At 49.7% G+C, this 10,187-nt stretch overlaps 1 gene segment (V, D, J or C); it reads right to left on the reverse strand.

Moving 5' to 3' along the window:
• The window catches only part of LOC129716078 (Ig kappa chain V-VI region NQ2-6.1-like), a 2,484-nt gene extending 1,579 nt beyond the window's left edge, over positions 1 to 905 (reverse strand). The window contains 1 exon segment of the V gene segment in view: positions 542 to 905. Coding sequence covers positions 542 to 626 — 85 coding nt within the window.
• Positions 906 to 10,187: the final 9,282 nt, after the last annotated feature.

Genomic DNA, 10,187 nt, shown 5'->3' on the forward strand with positions numbered 1-10,187 from the left:
GGTGGTCCTGAAGGAAATCTATGATAAAGGAACCAATCTGAAGCATATTTCCATAGTGTCAAATTTCCAAACAGCTGAGGGCATTGCTTTAAGTTGAGAGGGACATAGTTTAAGGGAGAAGTAGGTGGCACGTTTTTTTTTGTCCAGACAGTTGGCAGTGGGGGCCTGGAACGCGTTGCTGGCAGATACGACAGTGTCGATTATGAGACATTTAGATCGGCGCATAGCTGTGCAGGGAATTGAAGGATATGGATCACATACACGGAGCGGGTAAAGGTTTAATTTGGCATCAAACTCGGCACGGACACTGGAGTCTGAAAGTCTGCACATGTGCAGTTCTGTCCCGTATTCTATGTTTTGGTCGGAAGGGAAAGAGGGAGACATCGAGGCGGATAGTTTAAGCACGGGAGGAAGTAGAGACAGAGCTGCAAGGAGGCAGAGAGCGACGAGGATAGAGTGATAGAGCGAGTGAATAGGAAGGAGAAAGAGGGACAGGAAAGAGTAGAAAGGAAAGACATTGTTTTCAGTTAACTTCACTCACAGTGGAAGCAAAGGATCAGACTTAGTAACCGAAGCATGTTTCTCCGGAGCCAGTAGCGAGAGTGATCAGCGCAGGAGCGGTGCATTTATGATCACCGACACTCCTCCAATCTCTCTCAAACATATTGCCGCATTCAACATGAGGTAGACACGCCTACTTCTCCCACTTACCAATCCAATCCGTGATGGCGTCAGTTCGTCTCTGATGCATCGTCCACAGCTCTACTGCATGTTCTCATCGTTCAGACTAACTCTCATTCCCTCTGTCTCCACGGGTCTCTGGAGATCAGTGACAGGACCCTTCTCCTTATGTCTCTATCCCTGGCCCGCGTGTTTGCTAAGATTTTCCGGGATCGCAGTCACTTCCTTCCTGCCTTCTTTCTTTCTTTCTTTCTTTTTTCTTTCTTTCTTTCTTTTCTTTCTTTCTTTCTTTCTTTCTTTTCTTCTTTCTTTCTTTCTTTCTTTCTTTCTTTCTTTCTTTCTTTCTTTCTTTTTCTTTCTTTCTTTCTTTCTTTCTTTCTTTCTTTCTTTCTTTCTCTTCTTTCTTTCTTTCTTTCTTTCTTTCTTTCTTTCTTTCTTTCTTTCTTTTTCTTTCTTTCCTTCCTTCCTTCCTTCCTTCCTTCCTTCCTTCCTTCCTTCCTTCCTTCCTTCCTTCCTTCCTTCCTTCCTTCCTCCTTCCTTCCTTCCTTCCTTCCTTCCTTCCTTCTTTCCTCCCTTCTTTTCTTCCTTCTTTCCTCCTTTCCTTCCTTCCCGAGTATGTGATGAATACTGGACCACAAAAGATCATACCACCATGACAAAGAAGCAGCACTAGGCCATTCAACCCAGCGCGTCTGTTCCAACATATAAACGCTGATCATTTGTTTATCCTCGCAACTCTGTTCTCCTGCCATTTCCCCTTTACCCTTTCCCCCTTTACCGATCAAGAACCTGTGAATCTCCGCTTTAAAATACGCAAATGATGGCCTGCACAAGCATACCAAAAGCTTGCTTTACCACCCTGTCTATATGAGATTCCACCTTCAAGGAACTATGCACTGTTATACCCAGATCCCTCTGTTCAACTGTATTATTCAATTCCCTACCATTTACCATGTACGTCCTATTTTGATTTGTCCTGCCAAGGTGTAGCACCTCACATTTATCAACATTAAACTCCATCTGCCATCTTTCAGCCCATTTTTCCAAATGGCCTAAATCACTCTGTAGACTTTGGAAATCCTCTTCATTATCCACAACACCCCCTATCTTGGTATCATCTGCATATTTACTAGTCCAATTTATCACACCTTCATCCAGATGATTGATGTACCTGACAAACATCAAAGGACCCAACACAGATCCCTGACGCATCCCCACTAGTCACCTGCCTTCAACCCGACAAACAGCCATCCACCATTAACCTCTGGCTTCTACCATTCAGCCACTGTTGAATCCATCTTGCTACTCCTGCATTTATACCCAACAGTTGAACCTTCTTAACCAACCTTCCATGAGGAACCTTGTCAAATAAATTCATTTCACTGTAGCTTAATTGGTGCATTTGACAAATAAATATGATCCTTGAAAGTAGCTACTTCCTATTTCGCTCTGCTGTCCCTACTATCTATGCCTTTACCTTTACTCCTTCTGCCGGTTTCTAATATTTGTCTGCTTCCAGCCGGACAGCAGGGTGGGCAGCATTTCTGGGGAGAACAAATGCGTGACGTTTGGTGTCGTTTCTTCAGACTGGGAACCAACGAGATAACAGTGTGTGGCAGATGCGAATATATAGAATTAAGCATTAGGGTACAGAGCTCTCACATGGAAACAGGTTCCACATCCCTGCACCTGTGTCTCCGCTCTACTCGCTGCAGAGTTTTTTAATGTGGCTTTAAACTTGAGGCTAAGAGACAAAGGGCGAAGGGGAGCATATGGTAGGCAGGTGTGAATACAGATCTTTATATCTATCTCTCTATCCATCTCTCTCTATCTACCTTTACCTCTCCCAATATCTCTCTCGCGCAAGCGCTTTCGCTCCTATTCATCTCCTGTCGTTCTTGCTCACCACGCCTCTCTCTCTCTCTCACTCTCTCTCCCTCCCTCCCTTTCTCCCTCTATCTCTGTCACCCGAACGACCTATCTATTTATTTTTTTGATTTATGTGGAATTGTGTGTAACATTATGAACATTGTTTTCAACAACAAACTTTATCTATGCGTGTAGGACTATGTTTGGCATTTTTGTACCTAGTTTATCTCAGTCTTCATATTGCAGAATGACATCTCTCTTCACTCACTTTCTCCCTCTCTATCCCTATCTCACTCCCTTTCGCACTTCCAATCTCCCTTTCTCTTCCCCTCCTTATCTGTCTCTCTCTCCGTCTCTCTGTGTGTCTCTCTCGTTTTACTTTCTCTCTCCCGCCCTCTCTCGCTCTCCTCTATCTTCCTCCCAATATCTCTCTCTTTAATTATCTCTCTTTCAATCGATCTCTCTCTCTTTCTCTCTCGCTTCAGTTCGCTCTCTGTCATTCGTCCTCTCTTTCTCTCTCATCTCTCTCTTTCATACGCTCTCTCTCATTTGCTCTCTCCCTCTCTCTCCGTCTCTCTCTCTCTCTCTCTCTCTCTCTCTCTCTCTCTCTCTCTCTCCCTCTCTCAACTCCTTCCACCTCTCACATCTGCGTCTCCTACGATTCATTTCGCCTTCTGTCTGTTGAAAGCCACATTAAACAACTCTGCACCTGCTGAGTTTCTCCAGCAATTTTGTGTACCTTCGATCTTCCAGCATCTGCAGTTCCTTCTTGAACACTTTGTCTACTCCACTGCGATATCTCCTCAAGGTATGCCTACTTTGAAGAAGTTCTTCTCCTCTCTCCGGAGACAGTTTCACAACCTCCTCTCTAACTGCACACCCTCTGTGCCCCCCCCCCATCCCCCCTGCCCTCCAACTGTATGACCATATCCTTACCCAGACTCGATACCACAGCCACATTTGCTTCCTCGGGGCCTGCCTGCGCCTCCATCTCATACCCCATGGCTTCCAGCTCCAGTTCCCTACCTCCCAGTTCGGACCCCAACCGGACCATCGGTACCGACTGGCCATCCACCGGCATACCCAGCAATTCTCCAACCGGGCACTGAGATCCACCCTGGTCGCGATGCGCCGGCACCAGCAGGACCTCACATCGACACTCCCTGAACGTCAGGCCTCACTAACCCATACCTGCAACGGACCCCAATTATATTTCATCCACAGGAAGATCCACCTATTCAATCAAAAATTCCTGGCCTACCTTAATTCCACCAAGGACCTTAAATTATCCCGCCTACAGGCCGTTCCGACGCCCCGCGACACCCGCAGACTCCGGGCCCCAACTCTGGCCTGCATCGCCTGCCCGAGTCCCGCGACGCCATCTTGCCCACGAGGAGCGACTTCAATACTCACCAGGAAGCCGCCTTCACCGACCTTCACACCGATGCTGCCGCCGCCCCTCGCCGCCCTCCGGGACCGCCCAGCCTCATCGCCGCACCGGGCCTACCCGACATCGCCGCCGCACTGGGCCCGCCTAACACCGCAGCCGGACCCGACCTACTCGGCACCGCCACCGGACCCGACCTACAGGACAACGCTGCCGGACCCGACCTACCCGGCATCGCCGTCGCACTGGGTCCGCCTAACATCGCCGCCGGACCGGGGTTCCCCCAACATGGCCGCCGCAAATCACCCGACTTATCTCGCCGCCGACCCGCCGACTATCCGCCCACCGGGACCTCCCACACATCGCCTGCGGACCCCGACACAACTGCCACTGGACTCCGACCATCGGGTCCGCTGACCCGCGCCACTCCACCCCCCTCCAGCAACCCACAGCCGTCGCCTTACCTGGAGCCTGGACTCTGCACTGGGCCTGGAGTCTCCACGCTGCTCACTCCCTCTCTCCTGGGCTCAACTCCACTTGGTCCTAGTGCCCGTCTGCCCAGCCTTGCTAACCTCAGTGGCTGTTCCACTGACTCTCCCCATCCCCCTCCAACCATGTCAGCCCTCTCACTCTTCCCCACCCTCACCTCCCCCCCCTCCCCCCCCCCACCCCAGCCCCCGCCCCCCCCCCCCCCCCCCCCACCCACCCCAGAAGCCCCCCCCCCCACCCCTCAAAAACACCACACACACACAACATCGCCCCGTCCCCAGTCCACCCACCTGCCTTCCTCTGGCCCCAACTCCCATCCCTGCCGGGTGTTCACCATCCCTCCCGACCTCCCCCTCTCCCACACCGAACGGCCTTACCTTTGACCCCCTCCGTCCCCATCTCAATGAGTTCCGCGCCCACCATGACTTGGAGCGCTTCTACCGTCGCTTCCGCCTCACAGCGCACTTCCATGGGAAGGAGTCCTCGCCACCAAATGATGACCCTTTTTCCCGTCTCCAACGCACCCCCTCCTCGCGGAACCACCCTCGTAACGTCCCGGCTCTGGAACTCTTTATCCAGAACTGCCGCTGCGACGTCAACCGCCTCAACTTCTCCACTCCCCTGTCTCACTCCAATCTCTCCCCCTGTGAACGCACTGCCATTGAATCACTCCGCAAAAACCCAGATTGGGTTATCAAACCAGCCGACAAGGGAGGTGCCGTGGTAGTCTGGCACGTCGATCTCTACAAAGCTGAGGGCACGCGCCAACTCTCGGGCACCTCCTCCTACTTACCCTTGGACCATGACCCCACTGACGAGCACCAGGCCACCATATCTAGCACCATCACGTGATCAATTCCCACGCCCTGCCCGACCAAGCTTCCAACCTCATCGTTCTCCAGCCCCGCACGGCCCGTTTTTACCTTCTCCCCAAAATCCACAAACCCGGCCCTCCCGGCAGACACATTGTCTCTGCCTGTTCGTGCCCCACCGAACACATCTCTACATACCTTGACTAAATACTATCCCCCTTGGTCAAATACCTTCCCACCTATGTTCTAGACACCTCAGACACTATCCGCCGCCTCCACGCATTCCACTCTATAGGCCCTCACCCCCTCATCTTCACCATGGATGGCCAGTCACTCTACATCTCCATCTCCCACCAGGATGGCATCAAAGCCCTCCGGTTCTTCCTCGACCAGAGGAGCAACCTATACCCAGCCACTGACACTCTCTTCCGCCTAGCGGAGTTGGTCCTCACCCTCAACAACTTTACGTTTGACTCCTCCCATTTCCTCCAAACACAAGGCGTAGCTATGGGCACACGCATGGGCCCCAGCTACGCCTGCCTCTTTGTCGGGTACGTTGAACAACCCTTGTTCAATACGTACCAGGGCCCCATCCCCGACCTCTACCTCCGTTACATTGACGACTGCTTTGGGGCCACCTCCTGCACCCACACACAACTGACTGACTTCATCCACTTCATCACCAACTTCCATCCGGCACGCAAATACACCTGGATCATTTCCGACTCTTCCCTACCTTTGCTTGACCTCACCATCTCCATCGCAGGGGACAGACGTCTGACCGACATACACTACAAACCAACTGACTCACATGGCTATCTGGACTACACGTCTTCCCACCCTGCCCCCTGTAAAGACTCCATCCCCTACTCCCAATTCCTCTGCCTACGCCGCATCTGTTCCCAGGATGAGACGTTCCACACCAGGGCATCGGAAATGTTCTCGTTCTTCAGGGAACGGGGATTCACCTCCGCCACCATAGATGAGGGTCGCACCAGGGTCTCATCCATACCCCGCAACACTGCTCTCTCTCCCCATCCCCGCACTCGCAACAAGGGCAGAGTCCCCCTGGTTCTCACCGTTCACCCCACCACCCGGTAAATACAACAAATAATCCTCCGCCATGTCCGCCACCTCCAACGTGAACCCACCACACGCCACATCTGCAAGGTGACTTGGATAGGCTGGGTGAGTGGGCAAATGTTTGGCAGATGCAGTATAATGTGGATAAATGTGAGGTTATCCATTTTGGTGGCCAAAACGGGAAAGCAGACTATTATCTAAATGGTGGCCGATTGGGAAAGGGGGAGATGCAGCGAGACCTGGGTGTCATGGTACACCAGTCATTGAAGGTAGGCATGCAGGTGCAGCAGGCAGTAAAGACAGCGAATGGTATGTTAGCTTTCATTGCAAAAGGATTTGAGTATAGGTGCAGCGAGGTTCCACTGCAGTTGTACAGGGTCTTGGTGAGACCACACCTGGAGTATTGCGTACAGTTTTCATCTCCAAATCTGAGGAAGGACATTATTGCCATAGAGGGAGTGCAGAGACGGTTCACCAGACTGATTCCTGGGATGTCAGGACTGTCTTATGAAGAAAGACTGGAGAGACTTGGTTTATACTCTCTAGAATTTAGGAGATTGAGAGGGGATCTTATAGAAACTTACAAAATTCTTAAGGGGTTGGACAGCCTAGATGCAGGAAGATTGTTCCCGATGTTAGGGAAGTCCGGGACAAGGGGTCACAGCTTAAGGATAAGGGGGAAATCCTTTAAAACCGAGATGAGAAGAACTTTTTTCACACAGAGATAATATATATAAGCATCTGGATAAACAGGGTCTGATTAGGAACAGACAACATGGATTTGTGCCTGGAAGGTCTTGTTTAACTAATCTTCTTGAATTTTTTGAAGATGTTACACGGGAAATTGATGAGGGTAACGCAGTGGATGTTGTGTATATGGACTTCAGTAAGGCCTTTGACAAGGTTCCTCATGGAAGGTTGGTTAAGAAGGTTCAATGGTTGGGTATTAATGGTGGAGTAGCAAGATGGATTCAACAGTGGCTGAATGGGAGATGCCAGAGAGTAATGGTGGATGGTTGTTTGTCAGGTTGGAGGCCAGTGACGAGTGGGGTGCCACAGGGATCTGTGTTGGGTCCACTGTTGTTTGTCATGTACATCAATGATCTGGATGATGGTGTTGTAAATTGGATTAGTAAGTATGCAGATGATACTAAGATAGGTGGGGTTGCGGGTAATGAAGTAGAGTTTCAAAGTCTACAGAGAGATTTATGCCAGTTGGAAGAGTGGGCTGAAAGATGGCAGATGGAGTTTAATGCTGATAAGTGTGAGGTGCTACATCTTGGCAGGACAAATCAAAATAGGACGTACATGGTAAATGGTAGGGAATTGAAGAATGTATGTGAACAGAGGGATCTGGTAATAACTGTGCACAGTTCCCTGAAAGTGGAATCTCATGTAGATAGGGTGGTAAAGAAAGCTTTTGGTGTGCTGGCCTTTATAAATCAGAGCATTGAGTATAGAAGTTGGGATGTAATGTTAAAATTGTACAAGGCATTGGTGAGGCCAATTCTGGAGTATGGTGTACAGTTTGGTCGCCTAATTATAGGAAGGATGTCAACAAAATAGAGAGAGTACAGAGGAGATTTACTAGAATGTTGCCTGGGTTTCAGCAGCTAAGTTACAGAGAAAGGTTGAACAAGTTAGGGCTTTATTCTTTGGAGCGCAGAAGGTTAAGGGGGGACTTGATAGAGGTTTTTAAAATGATGTGAGGGATAGACAGAGTTGACGTGGAAAAGCTTTTCCCACTGAGAGTAGGGAAGATTCAAACAAGGGGACATGACATGAGAATTAAGGGACTGAAGTTTAGGGGGTAACATGAGGGGGAACTTCTTTACTCAGAGAGTGGTAGCTGTGTGGAATGAGCTTCCAGTGAAGGTGGTGGAGGCAGGTTCGTTTTTATCATTTAAAAATAAATTGGATAGTTATATGGATGGGAAGGGAATGGAGGGTTATGGTCTGAGCGCAGGTATATGGGACTAGGGGAGATTATGTGTTCGGCACGGACTAGAAGGGTCGAGATGGCCTGTTTCCGTGCTGTAATTGTTATATGGTTATTATATGGTTACAGAGAGTGGTGAATCTCTGGAACTCTCTGCCACAGAGGGTAGTTGAGGCCAGTTCATTGGCTATATTTAAGAGGGAGTTAGATGTGGCCCTTGTGGCTAAGGGGTTCAGGGGGTATGGAGAGAAGGCAGGTAGGGGATACTGAGTTGGATGATCAGCCATGATCATATTGAATGGCGGTGCAGGCTCGAAGGGCCGAATGGCCTACTCCTGCACCTAATTTCTATGTTTCTATGTTTCTATCTTCCCATCTCCCCTATGTCTGCCTTCCGCAAAGACCGCTCCTTCCGCAACTCCCTTGTCAATTCTTCCCTTCCCTCCCGTATCACCACCTCCCCGGGCACTTTCCGTTGCAACCCCAAGAAATGCAACACCTGTCCCTTCATGTCCCCCCTCGACTCCATTCAAGGACCCAAGCAGTCGTTCCAGGTGCGACAAAGGTTCACCTGTATCTCCTCCAACCTCATCTACTGCGTCCGCTGCTCTAGATGTCAGCTGATTTACATCCGGGAGACTAATCAGAGGTCGGGCGAGCGTTTCGCCGAACACCTCAGCTCAGTCCGCAATAACCTACCTGAACTCCCGGTGGCTCAGCACTTCAACTCCTCCTCCCATTCACAATCCGACCTCTCTGTCCTGGGTCTCCTCCATTGCCAGAGTGAGCAACACCGGAATTGGAGGAACAGCACCTCATATTCCGCCTGGGTTGCTTGCGTCCTGATGGCATGAACGTTGAATTCTCCCAATTCCGCTAGTCCTTGTTGTCTCCTCCCCTTCCTTAACCCTCGGCTGTCTCCTCCCATCCCCCCCCCCCCCCCCGCCTCGGGGTCCTCCTCCTCCCTTTTCCTTCCTTCTCCCCCCCCCCCCCCCCCCCCCCCCCCATCAGTCTGAAGAAGGGTTTCAGCCCGAATCGTCGTCTATTTCCTTCGCTCCATAGATGCTGCTGCACCCGCTGAGTTTCTCCAGCAATTTTGTGTACCTAGCGTTTAGTGACAGTAGCAGGGAGGTGAAACTTTGTACCAGGTCAGAGCTCTGTAACCTAATACACGTCGTTCACGTTGGCCCCGTTAGTCTCACATTGTTCTCACTTTGGTTTCTCGCATCAGATCACGGACGCGCGGGACAACAGGTGATTAATTGTCAATTAATTGGTAAAGGAATAATTATTCATTATTCAGGATAATTCGTTTTAGCAGATATACAGGCAGGTAGAAAGGAAGAGAGAAAGAGATAGTAAGAGAGAGGGGGAGATAGAAAGATATGGGTAGATAATATGGAAAGAGCAGGGGCGAAATGCGTAGACAGAGGTTCGGGCAGAAAGAGAGAGCGAGAGATGGAGGGCGAGAGAGATTAATATATATCTACGTACATACATACAGTATGTAAATGCGTACATACATACATACATACATACATACATACATACATATACACACACACACACGTACATACATACATACATACATACATACATACATACATACATACATACACACACACACACACACACACACACACATACATACATACATACATACATACATACATACATACATACATACATACATACATACATACATACATACATACATACATACATACATACATACATACATACATATCCACAACAACACCGTTCGACTTACAATATATACTAGACTAAGTGCAGACCCATTGGGTCTGTTCCCCAAACGTGCGTTTGTTGGGGGGGGGCGGCATGCAGCGTCACACATACTAACGATACCCCCTCCCCCCTCGCACTCGCGCTAATTACCCCCCTTGATATTATATGCATATTATTA

The sequence above is a fragment of the Leucoraja erinacea genome, unplaced genomic scaffold (genome assembly GCF_028641065.1).
Source record: "Leucoraja erinacea ecotype New England unplaced genomic scaffold, Leri_hhj_1 Leri_1655S, whole genome shotgun sequence".
In the NCBI taxonomy this organism is placed as follows: domain Eukaryota; kingdom Metazoa; phylum Chordata; class Chondrichthyes; order Rajiformes; family Rajidae; genus Leucoraja; species Leucoraja erinaceus.